This window comes from Sitophilus oryzae, unplaced genomic scaffold (genome assembly GCF_002938485.1).
Source record: "Sitophilus oryzae breed Bouriz unplaced genomic scaffold, Soryzae_2.0 scaffold_1521_pilon_pilon, whole genome shotgun sequence".
Taxonomy (NCBI): domain Eukaryota; kingdom Metazoa; phylum Arthropoda; class Insecta; order Coleoptera; family Curculionidae; genus Sitophilus; species Sitophilus oryzae.
In genome coordinates, this window is record NW_022146194.1 from 1,136,362 (window position 1) to 1,157,680 (window position 21,319).

The 21,319-nt window shown below is 32.1% G+C and overlaps 1 protein-coding gene across 2 annotated transcripts; it reads left to right on the forward strand.

The window, feature by feature from the left end:
- Positions 1-1,876: 1,876 nt before the first annotated feature.
- LOC115878707 (thiamine transporter 1-like) lies at positions 1,877-20,407 on the forward strand. 2 transcript variants are annotated; one of them, XM_030895286.1, is made up of 3 exons: positions 1,877-2,467; positions 14,939-15,143; positions 17,868-20,407. In XM_030895286.1, the coding sequence occupies exons 1-3, from the start codon at positions 2,126-2,128 to the stop codon at positions 18,656-18,658; spliced, it is 1,338 nt and encodes a 445-aa protein (XP_030751146.1). In that variant the 5' UTR covers positions 1,877-2,125; the 3' UTR covers positions 18,659-20,407. The 2 variants fall into 2 exon arrangements, with proteins under 2 accessions (XP_030751146.1, XP_030751147.1); XM_030895287.1 differs by lacking the exon at positions 1,877-2,467 and adding an exon at positions 4,900-5,295.
- The last annotated feature ends 912 nt before the right edge of the window (positions 20,408-21,319 follow it).

A 21,319-nucleotide genomic window follows, 5' to 3' on the forward strand; every position in this document is an offset into this window, starting at 1 on the left:
AAATATATAATTAGTAATTTTAAGTGAATTTTATAAATGATCGGTTTACTACACGTATGTATATTATATCGTCACTTGCTAGCGAAAATTTATTCCATTATTTCAAAATAAAAACACTAAATCACCACAATACACCAAAACACTTTTACTTTTACACTGGACGCGCGTTTCGCTAACCATGTTAGCATCATCAGCAGATGATTATAAACTAAAGTACAATCTACAAGTTGAGCGTTTATATACTCGCTCAGTGGGCACCGAGTGGGCGTGGCAAAATCTAGCCAACCGAGTCAGAACCCACTGAGCGTAACAGTTAGATTTCCGCCACTAGAGTAGTAGGAACAAAGAACTTGAAGGAATTGGACCGTTGTCTCTGTTCATACTATCTTTACATTTATTAATTCTGATGCTTTCATATGCATTTAATTGCCTGTAATTTGAGACTTGTTTAATTAATTTTAAATTATTAAGATCTATACAATGTTCTTTATCAACAATATGTTTGGCAACGCAAGATTTATCCGGTCTACCATATCTTATCTGAGCTAAATGTTCTTTAAATCTAGTTAATATTGATCTTCTAGTTTGCCCAATATATTTCTGATTATATAATCTTTACAAGAAGTTTCATAAATACCCGACCTTTCCAGTGGAGGTGTTTCATCCTTTGGATTACCTAATAAATGTTAATTTATTATTAGCACTATACTCAAGTTTATAATTGGCATTCTTAAAAATTCCTTTTTAGACCACGGGATAACTCTCTATCAAACGGTATCGAAAAATATTTAGATGTATCTTTCTCCACTTGAAAAGTCGAATTTTCAGAAATCATTAACCTATACCTACTTTTCTAATTAATTTATCAACTAGTGAAGGAGAATATCCATTACACTCAGCTACATTCCTAATGTAATCTCTTTCTATTTCATATCTTTCGTTGGAAAGTGGGAAACTAAGTAATCTATGAACTAAGAAATTTAAACTAGCCATTTTATGTTCAACACTATGATGTGATTCGTTAGGAATATATCTGCGTGTGGTCATATTTTTCCTATAAATATCAAATTCCAGGCAATTATTATTATTTTTAATAACTAATACATCTAGAAATGGTAATCTGTCGTTGTTCTCAATTTCATGCGTAAATTTAATGGAAGGAAAACGATTATTTAACTTAGAAATAAAATTATCTATGGTGTCTGAATGTGTGTTAAAAACAGCAAAAATATCATCCACATACCTAAACCATACTTTTGGAAAATACTCAAACTGATCTTTAGCCTCCACTTCAAACCTGCTGATGAATAAATTAGCCAAAAATGAAGACAATGGATTACCCATTGTTGTACCTTCCCGCTGTTCAAAAAAGTTGTTATTAAATTGAAAACAATTTTGTTTCATACATAACGATGTAAGCTCAATATATTCAATCACAGTTTTGTTGTCATTATTAGTTTTGTTGTCCATTATTTCTCTCGATTTTTGACCGACATCTACCACACGCTACACAACCAACTATTTTACAGTCTTTTTCGATAAATCGCAATAGTGTCACTATTAATTTCTGCCACAAAAAAATTCCTTCTAGATTTACTACCTCTATAAACAACTACCAGTTGTACAATAAATAATAAATAACAGTCAAACAGAACTGGCAAGGTTCCCCACCTCCGTCCATGCATGAATACATGGATAGCATTATACTCCTTCCTTAATATTTTTATTCAAAGCCAATTACAACAGTATCAGGGTCCAGGACACAAAATGACTGACAAAAATCCTCCAAAATATTTAGCGTGTACTTCAACGAAAAACAAAAGTACGTGACAACGCCGCATCGATCGACCGCCAAAAAATTCCATCGATCAGCTGATTGTCAATGTTCCATTCGTTTTCGGTCACATGTCGCGGGGTTTTTGGCCAGCACAGGCTCCGAAAGCACGGTGAAATAACACCGATTGCAGCATATTTCGACCTTCACAACATTGTTATGTTCCAATCGAGTGAATATCACCGCTCGAGAAAGATTGCGGTAGACGAACAACGTGCCAGTGGTTCTACTCCAGTTGATCTGGCAAGGTTAAGCCTACAAGAAGAGCAAGAAGACTGATTGCTGGCCAAAATGCTGAACGACGTGTACCGAAAACTCAAGTCAGACATGAACAGCTGGCTGGTCATATCCCTTCTGCTGAGTCTATTCGGGTTTTTGAAAGAGTTGAGACCCTCCGAGCCCTTTATATACGAGTTTTTGATAGGGGAATGGAAGAATTTAACGGAGAGCCAGGTGAATCAGGAGGTTTATCCTGTGGGAACTTACAGCTACTTGGCCCAGCTGATTATCGTGTTCCTTATCACTGATTTGTGCAGGTACAAGCCCTTGATTATAGTGTTAGGACTGACGGGGATTGTGGTATGGGGTATGCTGTTATGGACTACAAGCTTACTGGCCACTCAAATTTTGGAGGTATGTCTATTTATTTTCTTGATTGAAATTTATACAGGAACTCAAAAAAATCAGAGGTTGTTTTATAGATCATAATAATTATACAAATTTAAGTCCAAATAATTAGACCGTTTTTATGACCTAGATAATATTATATTGTTGGCCAAGGTAAATGATAATTATTATGCAATAAAATAGCTGAGTGTGTTAGTCTTCATATCGCTGACATAATGTGATAAATTAATATTATACAATAGCAGACAATAGCTGTTTATTTTTACATATACAGGGTGTTCCTTTGGTGTGTTTTGATGATTAGAAGACGTGTATGAAGTTTCATTTCGATATCTGTAATAAATTAAGAAAAAAAGTTTTTTTTAGAAAAATTTACCACCAATGCATCTCAGAAATTAAGATGTTTAGGATATACATTCACATGAAGTTTTTCTCTTAGAATTGGTCCAAGAATAACGCTCTTAAATATTAGCATGTCATTAAGGAACACCCTGTGTTAAGGAGTTAAATAGCAAGATTATTGACCACAGTACAGAGTGTCCCATTTTCGTGTGTTTACAGTGTTTTTCGTTTATGAGCAGAGATACAAAGATGCGGGTTTCACATCACTATGCTACATTTTTATGAAACAAAGATGCTACAGGTCGATTTGTTCTAGGTTATCCTAGTTTCTGAAATACAGAGATTATTTAGACACACCTTGTATTATGTTGGACAGGGTGTCTCAAACGAAAAGTTAAGACATTTTTTTAAAAAATATATATTTGAGGAATTATTCTGATATTTTTGTTTTTAAACAGTTTTCTGATCCTTATGGTTTATACAGGGTGTCCCAGAAATAAGTGCAAGTATTTTATCTGGTAGTATAGTTTGACCCCAGAAACACGCCCATGAGGTTTTTGTTTGCGAAAAACAATGTAGAAAATTTTATATTTTTCTTGACAATTTCCGCAAAATACTGAAAAACTTTTGAGTGCCGCTTGTTCAGTGTCCGGAAATTTGTTTATAGAGCTTCGAGAGAATGCGATGTTGCCATCTCCTACATTATCCAAATTCTGTATGTTTAAGTATAAAATTATAAGTTTATAAGTTCACATTAAATTTCTACAAAAAATACTTAAATTAATTTCATTGACTGTATATTTTTTAATGATTGTAGATTAAAATTAAGTATAATGCAACGTCTAATGTATTTTAAATATATTTTCTACAGTTTAGTAAACTTAAATGATAAAACTAAATAATGAACAATTATAGTTTATAGCAAATTTTTAACAGTTCAGAATCAGCACCCTGTATGAGATATATAAATAGCCAACGTTGGATTTTTAGGTTATCCAATTCATTTGAGATTTTACTCAAAACAGACCTTTGACAAAACTAAAAAACAAATCGACAAATGTAAGATAAGTCTGTAATAGTACTTTAACCGCAAGGGTAGATTAAATGATACTTTAACAGCGTGGATAGGTTAAAAACTTTATTTCTTCTCGCACGTGTTTTGCTTCCATTTTTGAAAATTTTTGTATTCCTTTTCATAAGTTATTCGGGATTTAAATGGAAGTAGTTTGGATATGGCGTTTGTCGCTTCAGCCTGAATATCTGTTGGTAATTTACTTACTTCGTTTTGAGCCATTTTTGGCTCCAATTCAATCAGCCATCGACACGAAAGAGAATTAAAATATATTGACTCGAAACTGACAACTAACGATACAGCTTTATTTATTTGTCAAATTACATAGAAACCAACGCCAACCCAGCACAATAATTGTTCTACTCGTAATAAATTCCTTGAAATAATAATTTCTAAATATTTTTTAAAACGTAACTCGCTATGGAAAAAAATATTGTTTTATACACGACGATAAAATTGCATTATTAAAAATTAATTCATTCGCCGTTTCATCGCTCGTGAATTAATCTTTTCGATAGAATTTTTGTATAAAAAATAACTATTTATCTGAATTTTCCAAGTCGTTTTTAAATCTTTTTAGTCGATGTGTCAACACCGGGCGTCGAACAAGTTGAGATTCTGGTAATTGCTTGGTATTTGCGACTGCATTTCGAATGCTGCCGGCGGCTCTCAAAATGTTGCCATTATTTTTTTAAATTTTCAAAGTTAAATACCACGGTTAGTATCAATTTATTTTATTATTGATAATAAAGAAGAATACGGGCTAATTAAATGACGCCTAGGGCTTGACCTCGCCAAAATTATCATCGATTGTCATTGTCTAGCCGTCTATGACGCTTTTTTTTCGGTCGTATATGGTATTTACCTCTAGTATTAAGTAAACTACTGATATTCTCGGAAATAACATTATTTTTGGCAGTATTATATTTATCGATAGTTAAATAATAGATTGTAAATCACCAGAAAAAAATGTATATATGTAGGTGCCTTAATCTTTCAAGCTTCCAGATAAGTATTATCTCAAAAAACCTCTACGAATACCACCAGTACATAGTCACAAAAATTAATGAAAAATAAACTGTGTATTTAAAAAAATAACATGTTACGGTTCATAGAATATTTAAAAAGTGTATATTTCTTTCCAGTGTACGTTTTTACTTTTCTCAGAGAACTGAGGCTCTCTGAGGGCTTTTTGTTCCCGTATTTACTACAAAATTTCAGAAATGTCACCGGTGAAACGTTGGTTCAAAGTGTGTATCCCTGGAGAACGTTTGCAGCAACTATTAGTGTGTTTTTAGTGTTATTTTCGGTGGATTTGGTTAAGTACAAGTGCTGGCTAAACGTTTCGTGTATTTTTTATGCCGTGGCCACAGGTTTGGTGATATTCAGCCATAAGTATCTCTCTTTGCAAATAGCACAAGTAAGTTTTTAGTTAGTTTTGAATGTTTTTAAATAAAGCAGGTATTTTACCGGACAGTAAAAGAATTCTTGATATTTTCCGGGATATTTATAAAAAACTTTTGAGAGCCGCCTGGTTGGTGTTTTTTTGATATTCCCCAACGAAGCCTTGCAATGTTGCCACCTCCTACGTTCCCACACTCTGCGTATTAGTGTGTTTTTATAAGTTCGCAGTAATTTTAATTTCCTACACAATGAATTCCGAAATAGCTATTTACGTAACAAGTTGCGAAATGAATGTGTTTTAAGCACGGGACGCAAAATTGTCCAACGAGGCGACAGCCGAGCAGCGTCTTTTCGCAACCAATTTCATACAAGATTTTTTGTGATAAGCGGATAATTTGAGATTTTCATGCTATTATTAGTATTTATTTTTAAATATTTTTTAAAATGTTCTGGTAATCGGTTCCTAAGGCATTGTTTATGCATTATTTAATTGCAAAGTTCTGTCAGATTCAAAAGTTTTGTGAAAAAATGAGTGATAATGACGAGTCTTTGGATATTCAATAAGTTGCCGAAACTGCGCTATCCACGTTAGTGCCCGAGAAGTCGAAAAACTTATACGAGACCACCTACAGCAACTTTGAAACCTGGGTCAAAGAAAAACATGTTGAGAATTTCACAGAAAAGGTATTGCTAGCCTATTTCCTGAAGTTATCAATTACCTTAAAGCCGTCAACTCTGTTTAAGATTTATAATAAATAAATATTTTCATTGTTTCTAACGTTTCATTTTTTACTTTTAGGCACTAGTGCCTAAACAAGTGTCACTTTTAGATACTAGTGCTTAAAAGAATGTCATTTCGAATCTCAAATAAATATCAAAAACTGTCAATTTCGAAACGCTGTCACAAAAAATTAATTTTAATTGTGTATGTCTAAGGAATATTGGGATACCCTTATAGTGCTGATTTAAAGTTATAAATCCTGTATTACATTTTACTTATCAGCAAAATAACTTTTTAAATACCTTGGGCTGAGCGAGCACACAATAAAAAATATTTTTGTGTTTAAAGATAGAGAAAAACAATATATGTACTTTTATTGACTTTTTATCAATTTTATGTCGGATAATATACCTATAATCAATTTAATTATCAATTAAAGTCAAAGTTTATTGTAAAGTAGTCATAAAATATGTAGATATACATAATATACTCGTATCACACGCATATTATGTAGGTATAATATAATACGAATAGCTTATTCAACCATTTCCAATTATGGTGTACCCTCCCTCACATATTTAGATACTTTGTTTGTAGTTGGGCCCATTGTTATCTATTGTTGGCTATGCGGGCCCAAGTTATCCCTGCTAATTTCCTAAATATCATGGTCCCATCTCAGGTTTGGTCCTCTTCTAGGTCTCTCAATTCCTCGTGGGTACCATGCTGCAATTTTTGTAGTCCATCTGTTTAATCCAGTAAAATTGTATCGCCGTATATAGAGAGTGAAAAAAAAATTACGGGCAAGCTGATTTTGTCAGCGACTGTCTTCTGAGTGTAAAATTAACAAAATCTGAAATTTTCCCCTTCCGGTTTTTGAGCAATAGGGGTGGTTTTTTTAATACTGTACTACAACAAAATAATTAGACGCAACTTGTACATAAGAACATTCTCTATAAGTTCGCCTAATGAATTTTTTTTTATAAGTTTATTATTTCCAGACTTAGCGGCCGTTTCATGAGCTCTTTGGGGTGGTTTTCAAAAAGTTTGCTTTACAGCAAATTGACCCGTATGAAAGTTGTTCATAATAAATGGACAAGCAACTTTTCCTCATGATTTTTTTTGTAGCTTGATTAATTTTGGAGATAGCGTCCAGTTCATGGATAAATTAGGGTAGTTTTCAATGTTACTCTTTTTCAGCAAATTCACCTTAGGAAACTCGTTCAAAATAAGCGTACATATACCTTTGCCTCATGAACTTTTTTTGTAACTTGACTATTTTTGGAGATAGCGCCCAGATCATGAACGAGTGGTGGTAGCTTTACAAATAAAAAAAATCATAATATTCATTCACTTGACGAATTCCATGTTTCGTTTTGGGGAAATAAATACATATCATAGGGAAGTTTGCATGTAATTTTAATATGAACACCTTTAAGTTGGTAAATTTGTAGAACTAAACAAAAATTATGAAACTACCCCAATTTATTCATGAACTGGACGCTATCTCCAAAAATAATGAAGCTACAAAAAAATCATGAGGAAAAGTTGCTTGTCCATTTATTATGAACAACTTTCATACGGGTCAATTTGCTAAAAAACAAACTTTTTGAAAACCACCCCAAAGGGCTCATGAAACGGCCGTTAAGTCCGGAGATAATAAACTTATAAAAAAATTCATTAGGCTTAACTATAGAAAATGTTCTTATGTACAATTTGCGTCTAATTATTTTGTTGTATACAGTTTAAAAAAAAAAACACCCCTATTGCTCAAAAACCGCAAGGGGAAAATTTCCGATTTTGTTTATTTTACACTCAGAAGACAGTCGCTGACACACTCTGAAAAAATCAGCTTACCCGTAATTTTTGCCCGTTGCCACTTGAGATATTTGATTCTGTGTATGACATCTATTACCTGGGTCCCTTTTTGTCGTATCTACTTTATTTTTTAAATTAATCAAATAAATCTTACATCTCAATAGATAAAAATCTATAAATGTTTCAATAAAAAAGTGTGACGAAAAAGTAATTATAATTATACAGATCTTTATTGTTAGTACACGGAGGATTTTTTTTATTTGCCTAACAAAATTCCATAGCATTAAAAAGATTTAAAGTATAATTTTTAGTGTGCTTTCTTTAATTAGTATTTGTCTGTTTCCCCTTGTGTGTATTTACAATAAAATTAAACATAAAGTAAACAATGGCGTTATTTTAGCGTTTCTACTAATTAAGACCTAATAATGGCAAAGTACTCCAAGTTCAAGCGGTGATTAAATTATTTTTAGACCTAAAATTTTGTTTCCATGTGAGACGTTCAAGTATTTAGATTATTTTCCGAAAATTTATACTCATTACTATCTATACACCATCCAGTAAAGTAATACAAGTATAGCCAAAGAAGTTATTACTCTTCAAAACAAATAAAAAAATATAGGTCACATCCAGATACCAATTTTCATCCAAATATCGCCATTAGTTCAAAAATTATTTGAAAAAAAACTAATTAAAAGGAAAACATGCATTTATACGAATTTTTAACTTATTTTTGTCTGAAGAATTTCGTGTTTCTCAAAAGTGGCTCACCCCTATAGCTTTTTTATTTTTTCAGTTAAAAAAACGACATTTTTTAAGTTAGTATATGACATAAATTAGGATTGATCTTTGAATAAGAATGGAATAAGAAGAGTAAGGAAGGAGCATAATGCTATCCATGTATTTATGCATGGTGGGCGGAAAAAGGACCTCTAGGGTGAGGATCCTTGACAGTTCTGTTTGACGATTCATTTGACACATTTGAATTTGATTTGAAATTTTGTGGATTTGTCAATCTTTACGGAGCTTATTTTGTATTATTTATTATTTATTCTACTACTGATAGTTGTATAAAGGTAGTAAATCTAGATGGAAATTGTGGCAGAACTTAAATTAACAGTGGCACTATTGCGATTTATCGAAAAAGACTCTAAAATAGTTGGTTGTGTAGCGTGCGGTAGATCTCGGCAAAAATCGAGTGAAATAATGGAATAACTTTTCGCTAGTAAGTGACTATATAATATACATACGTGTAGTAAACCGATCATTTATGAAATTCACTTAAATTAACTAATTATATATTTTTTCTTGCATTTTTGCTTTTATTTAATTAAATTATTTTAATTTTATTTAATTAAATTATTTAAAATTAGATGTCAAAGAATTTAGATGCGTCAATTTGACTTACCTGCTTCAGTAGTGAATCGGATGTTTGTGTTAATAGATAATTATTAAAACTTATCTATTTTTATTATAATAATTTGTTTTTATAACAATTTTAATAACTACCAACATTTATTCACAATGTAAAATAAAAAAAAAATTATTGAATCTACCCCACGTCTACCCTACATCATAGTTTTACATTTTTTGAATAAAATTAGAACGGCACTGATAAACCGGAATTTAAGTCGGCCATATTATTTGAGTCCCATCGCGGTGGACCTAAGATTTTTGATATGCTCCAGATTTCTACTTTATTCGATAGAAAATGACATCTAAAGATCAAAAGTTGTAGTCGTTTCCGGTAAAACAGGAAGTGACCGAAAACAATTGAATACACCAATCAATCTTAATTTATACCACAACTAACATACTAAATATCGTTTTTTCGGACCATGCACCCTGTCAAATATCGTCAAGTATCAAAACAGCATATCTGAAAAAAAAAATAAAAAAGTTATAGAGAGAAACCACTTTTGAGAAACACCCCGTAAGTTTCCCGATTACAATTCGGACCACCTTGTATTCTTTATACCGCATGATCGAATAAAAACGGAGTCAGCGATGGCTATGAAATGAAGATCGCTGTCATTTTATATGTACAATTATATGGGAAATTTCATCGATTCTAATTTCCAAGCCAACTGGACGCCGCGCCGTTGTTTTTCGATCATACGGTATCTAAATATAATAGTTTTTGAAATATTTTCATATTAACTTTACAAAGTATGGACAATTTTATACAAAGTTCACGTGTATGAATTTGTTTTTTTATTGTAATTTTTGTCATATTTTTATGAACATCCTGTATAATATTTATTCAATTATTACTAAAATAATTAAACAATGTCTTACAGCAGACAATATAAATTAGATTATACCGTATGATAAAAAAAAACAGCGTCCAGTTGGCTTGGAAATGACGATCGATGACATTTCCCATATAATTTTACATATAAAATGACAGCGATCTCCATTTCATAGTCATCGCTGACGCCGTTTTTATTCGATTATAGGTATTAACTAGCGTGTACCCGCGACTTCGTTCGCGTCGAATTAATCATTTGTAATGGTGAAGATAAAGCAAAGCAAGAATTTCCATTAACATACAAACTGGATAAAATTTTCTCACATTTATCAGCATGCGAAAATACATATGGCGATATTATTATATAATAATAATAATAGCTCCCGTATATAGCGTTTAACGCCTTGGGAGTAGCAAGGTACAGCTTGCTATACTAGAGCCGTTCGGTATACAAGGAAGGTAATGTGGCTAGCACTACGCTTCAACCGCCTATTATTACCTCAGGATTGTGAATCCCAAGTACTCATTTAAGGCTGAGTCGACCTAGGTACAAAAACTATTTTTATTTTAATAAAAATAGTCGGCTGATGAAATGCCGGGTGTGGGAATCGAACCCACACCTTGAGATTGGTAGACGAGAGCCTGTACCTCTACGCCACCGGGCACCCGATATTATTATTATATAACTTGGTAATATTTGAGGGGTAGTTTCATCTCGTTGGAATTTGACTTTCGAAAAATCCGTTTGCCAAAAATAAGCTTTTTACGTCAAGCAGTTTAACCAGAATCGTGGTTAATCAATTACTCAACTTTTTGGAACACCCTGTATGATTTTTTAAAAAAATTCAAAATATGTAAAAAAACAAAATAAATTATGCGTGTAAAAGCGTTTTCCCGAAAGACTAACCGTTTTTTAATGAATAAATATTGTAATATTTGAGGGGCCTTTTCACCCTCTGGAATTTGAGATTCGAGGAACCCCTCCTTATCGAACCTCTACACCCCACAGTCAATCCATTTGCCAAAAATCAGCTTTAAACGTCAAGCAGTTTAAGCAGAATCGTGATTATTCATTGGTCATATTTTATGAAACCCTTGTATAAATTTTTAAAAAATCTTAAAATATGTAAAACAACAAATAAAATATACGTGTTTAATAGTTTTTCTGAAAAACTCACCGGTTTTTAAATAAAAAGATATTCTAATATTTGAGGGGTGGTTTCACCCCCTTAGAATTCGAGTTTCAAAAAATCCCTTTTTATCGAACCTCTTATCTACACCCTAGAATCAACCTGTATGCCAAAATTGAGCTTCTTACGTTGAGTGGTTTGAGCAGGATCGTGATTAATCAGTGAGTCAGTCACTTAAGGATTTTATTTATTAGTATAGATTTAAAAAATGCGTCAAAATGTCAAAAAATCCATATCTTCTGCCCTTCATAAATGTTTATTTTCGACATAAAATTGAATATTTCGCAAACAGATTGCAATGGCAAGAGATAATTGCAATTTCTTGTTAAAACAATTAAATGCAATTTTCATTTAACTTTACTAATGCATATTGTAACAAAACCGGTATATCTACCTCTGTAAACATATTTATATTTATACATGCTTTATCTATAGTGTAATCACTATATCAATTTATTTTTTTCTTACGTATGGGAAAATCACGATATTAAATCGAACTATGGCTTTTACGATACCATTTTTTTACGATATAGACATGCAGACGGTAGAAAAATGTGATATATCATGCATTTCGTGACATTTACGTGTGGGCAGTTATTTAGGCCTGATGCTTCTGCGTTCTATATAAACTTTTTGAATTATTAACCACCGAATGCTTACGTAGTCCTGGTCAAACAGTGCAACCAAGAAGTCAACTTAATTATTCATTAATACTTTGTATTTTGGTGGTAGAAATATAGGTCAGGGGTCCATGCATATCCTAAAGAACCCCCTAATATTTGAATTTTTGCTGCTATAGAGGGTGGTCCGAACTTTATTCCGGAAACTTTGGCAGTATATTCTACATAGTGATGTAAAATTTCCAGAAATACATTTTCGAAAATATTTCCTGAAACATTGGAAATATATGGAAATATTGGAAATATATGAAATATTTTAAAAAATAAGAAAAACTGAAATATTTATTTATAAAAATCATAACAAAACATCGCAAAACACAAAATGCTTATACATAAACACAAAGAGTTATTCTTCAAATTAAAAAATAAATTAAGGTTAAATTTATACAAAAAAAATATTTTTGACACACTAATCGAGCAAGAGGCATATCTTTATCGCTGTCATCAGCATCACACTCAATAACATCTTCTTGCCAGTCTACTTCCTCAAAACCTTCAATAGTATCGGAAATAAAAATTGATCTATTGCTGTTTTCCTATTTTCTTCAGCAAGTTTTCATTGTGGGATACATAGAGTAGCTTAGCGGCTCTATCATTAATAAGTCTGTTTCTTTTTTTTGAATGAATATGGCTATAAACGCTAAAACTGCGTTCCGTGGCAGCCAAAGATGCTGGCATCATCAACATTCGTGAAGCTACTTGTGATAATGAAGATGAAGAACACAGTCCTTTCCACCAGGAGACTGGGTTATCAAAACTACTTTTCCATATGAAGTTATTTCCAAATAACTTGCCACTTCTACAACGGTAATCTGCTATTTCATCTATTAGTTCTTGCTCCTTTATATTGAGTTTATTTTTTGATATATTAAGTATGCATTCTATGGCAGAAAGAATTTGGGTTTCATCAAGTTCAGAACCTTGTGATTTTGGATTTAGTAATTCTACAGCATAATGAATGGGTTTAATAGCAAATTTTTCTCTTTTGTCAACAAACTCCAACAATTCGGATTTTTCTTTGTCGTCAAGTGAGGACAATGCAAGATTATTGTGAATTACCCTTCTAATATCACAACATGCTTTTACAGCAAAATGAATAGTGCTATAATCTCCTTCTACAATTTTTAACCATTTTCCAATAGGTTCAAAAATGTTAATTACGTTGAAAATTTGGGCCCAAAATATTTCGTCGTCTAATATCCACTGCTTAACATTTTTATCAATCATTTGTGTTGCTTCTTGACTAACTGCAACTCCTTGTAAATTGAGCCTAGTATTGTATACACTTTTTAAATTGGTCAAAATTGAAGACCAGCGAGTTTTTACCACGCTACGACTTAGAGCTCGGGACTTCCACGTAGAAATGCGAGGTTGCAAATAAGTTGGTGAATCCTCAAACTCGATATATTCACCATATTATATGTTTGTAGAACTGTTCTATAGTAAGTTTAATGTTTATAGGGTTACAAAATATGAAAGATATATTAATAAACATCGGGTTTGAATCGTTAATGACAAGATTTAAGTATTTTTAAAAATATTTCCAATATTCCCAATATTTCCGAGACACGTTTGGAAATTTCCAATATTTCCATTTACAACACTAATTTTACAGCTAAAAATAAGTAAAAAAATTCGTATAAATGTATGTCCTAAAATGCTTAGTTTCGGAGATACAGGGTGTAGAAGTTTCATTATTATTTCGATTTTTTCCAAATAATTTATTAAGTAACATCAATATTTGGATGCAAATTGGTGTCTGGTGGTCTTTTGGCATGAGAAATTTGATTTTGATGTCAATATGACTCCTACTTATAGAGGGAGCCACCTACATATTTTTAACTGGTTTGAACAATAATAACTTTTCGTCCGTACCTGTATAAAACTACTAAGTAAAAAATATACATTTACGACGTTTTTTAAGTAAAAAAGGTCTCTTGGAAATCGCTACGGGTCGTAGTTATCGATATATTTGGAATCGAAATTATCAATACCTGTCATCATTGACATAAGTTCAACATGTTGACTAAATAGTTATTAAACTAAAATCATAAATTTGTAATGTTTTTGTGCCAAAAGTTCAACAGAACTTTATCGTCATTTTTTTATTCAAAATTTATGATTAATTAAAAAAACTTGCTCGATTTATATTCAATACTAGAATTTAATCGACCAAATAAAAAAACATATAAGATCTTCTTCCGATGCGCAGTAGTGAACGCAACATGTATCGGCAGCCAGACGGCCCGCATGCTATTCCAGAGAGCATAATAAAATATATATCAAAGAGCCAGCTTCCTTAGAATACTTTCTCGAAAACGTTGCTAGCTCTGAGTCTATATGTGTACCACAGGAATTATGAAGTGTTAAGAACCTCTGGCAATTATTGTCAGAAACTTTGTCCTCGGTAATTAAAAAGAAACCCTGGGTTCCGTTAAACCTGATAGGTAAAACGATATGTGTAGACGGAACTTTATTGCATTCTATTTTTATAAATATGGACTTGTATTATCAGAAGAAAAACTTATCATGTATTAACGATACTTGTTTTAATATGTTATCAATATTTCCATTGTTGTTTTTTATGTATATCGGACGATCAGGCTATCTAATGTTTAATTAAACGTGCATGTAAGTGTGATGATAGTTTCTAAAAATAGCAACATTCTAATAGGATCAATTATTGCAAACAATTGAAAAAATATACAGGGTATAAATTCATAATTCCAAAAAAAAGTTTGTGTGAGTTTTTTTAGAGTTAACATTTCCCTACAAACTTATTTGCTTATATGTATAGGACGAACCAAAATTATAACATACAGGGATTTTAATACAATCGCGCATTTAAAGATTTTTTAATGTTTTCAATTTTTCAAACCACCCTGTATATTTCTGTGTTGTCAGACTTTGTGGTAAATTGTAGAGTTGACTCGGAACTTGTAAAAATAATACTAGAAGTCAAGACAGGCCCTAAAATTTTTTAATAGAATTCATTTTTTTTCTAGGTCTTCTATGGTACGTTCTCTGCTTGCGAGGTTGCCTACTTCACCTACATTTACGCCAAAGTCGACAAGGACTACTACCAACAGGTGACGTCGCACACTAGGGCGGCTATCTTGGCTGGCAGAGCCACTTCCGGTGTAATGGGTCAATTATTGGTCTCTTTCAAAGTGTTGGATTACCGAGGCTTGAATTTTATCACTTTTGGAGGTGAGTAGCTTTAAGAAGATCTCACAGCCAGAGAAATACGAGAACATTCATGTAATATGATAGAAAACAGACATGTATATAAGATAGCCATGTTAGCATCATCGGCAGATGGTTAAAACTGAAACCAAAAACCATTAATAATAATAATAACGTCTGTGGTACGTGTTACTCGTTTTCAAAAAAAAACCGTACATCTAACGCAATCCGCAGAAATTTGTCATCATCGATATGTGTTGAAAACGATGTTTGATCGGGATAAAATTTAAATATAAGCGATACCAATTAAACTTTTAGGTACGTCATCGATGGCGCGATTTTTAAATTCAGTGATGCCACTATACGGCGCCAATATGGCGTAGATAGAAGTGCTTTATTTGGCACGTATTTTAAACCCTGTTTTATTTCCAAATAGACATTTTTCACACAAATGTCGGGTTAGATTACGTAATATTTTACTCATTTTTTAATATACAGGGAGTCTAAAGTTCTCATATAAGTATGGAATTTTTTGTATTATTACTTTTATGAAAACATCAGTTAGTTACTTTTTATAAAAAGGTCTGCTTTCTCAGAAAATGGTAGTATTAAAATATTCAAACTTGAGGTAGCATAGGAGGGGTGTTCAAAATCATCGGAAAAAGAAATAACCAGAAATATATGACAGAAAATAGCAATATAAACTAAATATTCAATTGCAAACACTTACCTATCATAGTTTAGAATTTACTGAACGTTTGATAAATATATACTATTATGGACAGTATAGGAAGTTACTTGTCTTAGTAAAAGCCTTGGTAAATGCTCTTGGAATTATAAACTACACTGGTTTGGATAAAAAAATATGGAATATTTTTTCTATGTTTTGCAGCATTACACAAATGGGAATAAATTTAAACTATAATATAGGTGAGGATAAATAAAAAATATAATGTGTTTCAAGATTTTATATAGAAAAAAAACTAAATACCTTTTTGGGGGTTCGTAAGTAAAACTTACGCTTAGCTTAGTTTTCTTTACTCTTTCTCTTTACATAGAGCATTGTCTTTGTGGTAAAGACGTCATTCCTTTTTTTTGCATAGTTCTTCAATTAAATATTGGATATTCTGAACAAGTTGGATTAACAGGAGTACGACAAGCACAAAAGTTTGAAGTTCCCTATGTGTCTGGTTTGGATTTTTATTATACTCTTATTTTATCACAATTTTCGGATCACACCATGCACTGAACACTAAGAACTAAACAAACGTGTTGCAGAAGCACAACAAACTAGAGATAATTATTTATTTCTGGTATGCAATCGGAACGAGAAACCACTACCGGCTTTTCAGGTTATAGGTAAACAATTTAAAAATGCACTGCCTTCACCGCCATATTTGCCTTGCGTATATCATGTTGATTGGCCTTGAGTTGAGGTCGTGCTGATCAAATCAAATCGCAATGTTGCCAGTTGTTGGCTGGCGCACGAGCACGGTTCTGCAATGTTATTGGGCGTATTTTTCATACGTCATCAATTGGCACTTTAAAATTATTTCAAATTAAAGCAATTTTAAGGGCCTATAAAAAATTATTCAATGTCATGGAACTATTTTTTTGGATAAATATACTGAAAATAGTCTTCTATTTCAGATTTTGTTCTTGAATTGGGTATTTTATTTTTTGTGAAAAAGCCCATTACCCAACTTTTTGGAACACCCTGTATGATTTTTTAAAATATTTCAAAATATGTAAAAAAACAAAATAAATTATGCGTGTCCAACATTTTCCCGAAAGACTAACCGTTTTTTAAATAACATTAAATACTGTAATCTTTGAGAGGCGTTTTCACTCTCTTGGAATTTGAGATTCGAGAAACCCCTCCTTATCGAACCTCTACACTCCACAGTCAATCCGTTTACCAAAAATCAGCTTTAAACGTCAAGCAGTTTAAGCAGAATCGTGATTACTCAGTGGTCATATTTTTTGAAACCCCCTGTATAAATTTTAAAAAATCTTAAAACATGTAAAACAACAAAATAAAATATACGCTTTTAAGAGTTTTCCCTAAAAACTCACCGGTTTTTAAAAATAAAAAATATTGTAATATTTGAGGGGTGGTTTCACCCCCTTAGAATTCGAGTTTCGAAAAATCCCTTCTTATCGAACCTCTACACCCTAAAGTCAATCCGTTTACCAAAAATCAGCTTTTTACGTCAAGCCCTTTAAGCAGGATCGTGATTAATCAATGACCAGATTTTTCGAAACACCCTGTATACACTTTTAAAAAATCTTAAAATATGTAAAAAACAAAATAAAATATACGTGTTTAAGCGTCTTTTCGGAAACTTGACCGGTTTTTAAATAAAAAAATATTGTAATATTTGAGGGGCGGTTTCACCCCCTTGGAACTGAAATTTCGAAAAATCCCTTCTTATCGAATCTCTACACCCTAGAATCAACTTGTATGCCAAAATGCTTCTTATGTTGAGTGGTTTAAGCAGGATCGTGATTAATCAGTGAGTGTGTCACTTAAGGATCTTATATATTAAGTCTAGATTTATTTTTGTTTTCTAAAATATTTTGATTAAAAGAAAGTATGTAAAGGTTGGCAACGCTGTGCCGGTCAAGCTTAATCACGTGACTAAAAGTTTATTTGGTATGATCTATAGTTTTGTCTTCTTTAAGTTAAATATATTTCGTCTGAACTAGAAAATAATTAACATATTCTTTCTTTTTCTCTTCAAACAGCCATGATCACCGCCACGGTATGGAGTCTATTCCTTCCATCTGTAAAGAAAACAATCTACTTCCACCAAGACACCTCCCAACAATCATCCTTCATCGAAAAAAACATCAGCGCCTACAAACTGATGTGGACTCACTTCACCAAAGGCTACGCCAACAAATACACCATCAAATGGTCAGTGTGGTGGGCCTTAGCTACCTGTGGCTTCATCCAAGTCCAGGTCTACATGCAACCGCTTTGGACAGCCATTGTCAACGACCCAAACCAGAACATCTACAACGGAGCTGTCGAAGCTGTATTGACAATTCTTGGTTTCCTGGGAGCTCTTTTTGCTGGAGTACTAAAAGTCGACTGGCAAACCAGAGGAGAGTTGGCTCTAACGTGTTGTTCTTTGCTTCAAGGCTTTATCATGCTGATCTCCTCGCAAACACAGTACGTTTACGTCAGTTACATTTGCTACATAGTGTTTGGGGGGTTGTATCACCTCACCATCACTATAGCTAGTAGCGAGATAGCTAAAAATATAGAGGAAGATAGTTATGGACTGATTTTCGGTATCAACACCTTTGCAGCGTTACTGATACAGACTGTACTGACTTTGGTAGTTGTGACGGGTGACGTAGGGTTTGCTCTTGCACCCAGGCAGCAATACTTCGTGTACGGGATGTTCCACGTCGTTTTAGGGTTTATGTATATCATTATTGGACTGGCCAGTTGGCTGGCTAGCAAGAGGGACTATAGGAGGGCGAGTACGGTGATACCGCCAACGACGCGAACAGTTATAACGTTTTAAAGATGATTTTAGGGTTTTTAAAGGGTTATTTTTAAAATGGAGGTGTCTAGAATGATAAAATATTATACAGGGTGTACTAAAAAGTTCGCGACTAATCGAGTTTTAATTGAGTTATCAAATGTAATACCACAAGATGTTTCGGGATTACCGATAATACTACGACTCCGAAGGAGGAGTAGTGTTGCCGGTGTCGCATTGAGTGTCAGGCAAAAGTATTAGGTAATCCCGAAACATCGAGTTGTATTCAAAAGATTATACAATAAAATAAAGATATTTTGTGGAACTGACAGAAATTACTTTTGAATTAATATTTCAAAAAATGACAATTACAATATGGCCACGAGGCGATAATCACTTAAATGATTATCACTTATTAATCACATCCTTCTATATAGGAAAATATACATAGAGTTGTATAATCGAAATAAGTTTATGCATAATTATTTCAGTATGCCTAATAAGAAAAAATAATATTTTTGACGTTTGTCACGTGATAAAACTGTCATCATGGCCGCAAACTACAAAAATTCTCTTACGTACTATGCAAAGAGTAAGGTTAGGGGATGAAATATTGAAAAAAGTCAAATAGATGAGGTGATCAGAGTTTAGTTTTACCTCTGTGTGCCAAGTTTTGTTAATAGTATACAGGGACTAAACAAATATATAAAAATTGATATTTTTGAAAATTTTTTAAAAAAATTGTTTTTTTTTGTTAAAATTAGTCTCTGTATATTTATGAAACGCACACATACGTAAAATCAACTTCTGAACAACATTGTTTTCTTTTTCTCGTTTTATGATGGCTTTGCTATTTTCTCATTGTAATTTTGAATATTTTACCACCTAATCCCACTTTTTTGTCACATATAGAGCTTTTTGTAATTTTTGGACGTGACAGTTGTTGTATGACACATGTCAAAATGATTTTTCTACTTATTGAACATGCTGAAGTAATTTCTCATAAATTTGTGTTCAATAACTCGATAATAAAAATCATCCTCATCGGTTGCGAACATTTTGGCACACTGTGTATATAATAAAAAATAACTTTGACTCGTTTTAGACACCTCCGGACTTTTAATATACAGGGTGTACATGAATTCGCGCGAAAAATGGGGAGGTGATTCCTAGTAATAAAAATTTTGGATGAAAATTTTTTATATTATACAGGGTGAGTCTTAAATAAGTGCAAATATTTTTAGGACTGGCAGATCTCGGTAAAAGGAACATATTTTCTCTTTACCGTTTTACAAATAAGTCCAAAATAACCGAAATATTTGACTCTGGAAATTTAAACAAAAATTTTTTCACTTACATTTTCAGTATCACTGGATCTTTCCTGGGTTTACTTCTTGTAAATTTAATCTACTCCTATACTGTCATTTTATCAATAAATGATGTTTTTTAAGTGAGAACTTTTAAGTAAAAACTAAAAAAAATCCTCTTTTTTAAATGCACTTATTTCAGACCTGCCCTGTATATAGCTTGACCCAAAGAAAAACACCCCTTAATTTTTGACATGATGATTTTTTTCGCACTAATCCCTTTACACTCTGTAGATTTTTACCAAATAGTGTTCAAATTTTATTTAAAAATTTGATTTATACAAGGTATTTTTAGATAGTGGTTGTTGTGTGAGAGCTATAGATGAACTTTTTATGTATTGAACGTGTATAAGTGGCCAAACTGAAGACTGATCCGATTTGGTATTAACATAAATAATTATTCTTAAATCTATCAGTATTTAAAGTTATAAAAAACTGATAATAACGCTATGTAGACAGGTACATATTTTTGCCGCTCCCTGTACATAATATAACGCCAAAAATTTATTTTTTTTACCATTTATAAGGAGATTATTTGGTTTGGAGGGGTTTCTTTACTCTGATATTTTTTTATAAGGTTTGTTAATAACATTGTCTTTGTACAGGGTGAATCAGGCGTTAAGTTGAATCACCTTGTATATCTACAGACAATGATAAAACTGTATTGTTTGTTAAATAAATATTTATTTTTGTGATATTTATTTAGCCATCATATATTATGTAACTTTTATTGGTTTTGATGCTATATTTTATTAGCTTTATTTATTTATTTTTTATTCTAAAAATATATATAAAAATTCTAAACCCTTTCAAATTAATCAATCATATACAAAAGTTTATTGTAAAAAGTATTTTTCGTGTTATTTTTGAGAGTTCCTTTTTATGTGTATGTTTTAAAATATTTTACTGTACATAAAACAAATGTTAAGGTTTTTATAAATATAATTCTTGTTTTTTTAATACAAAAATAAATTGTTTTATTTGAGTATGTAGACTTATTTTATTCTGTAGATTGTAGAATGAGTGGAGGGGGGTTAATCACTGCGACGCGACATTAAACATCTATTGTAACCCCCTTTCTTTTATTAAGATACGCGTCTTTGTATTCTTTAGTCATGGGATATAGTAAAAGGGGTTTTGGAGAAAAAACTACCAAAGTAGAGAACATACATATAATTTATTTTACTTAATGCTGAAAAAGACCGGGAGCGAAAAAATATTATTTTGGGATTAATTAGTAAGTAATACGACATCGAAAAATAATTGACTAGCAAATAAGGCTATTCGTTATTTGCGTATAATATCAGTTACGAATAGGGACATTTGAGCGCATGCG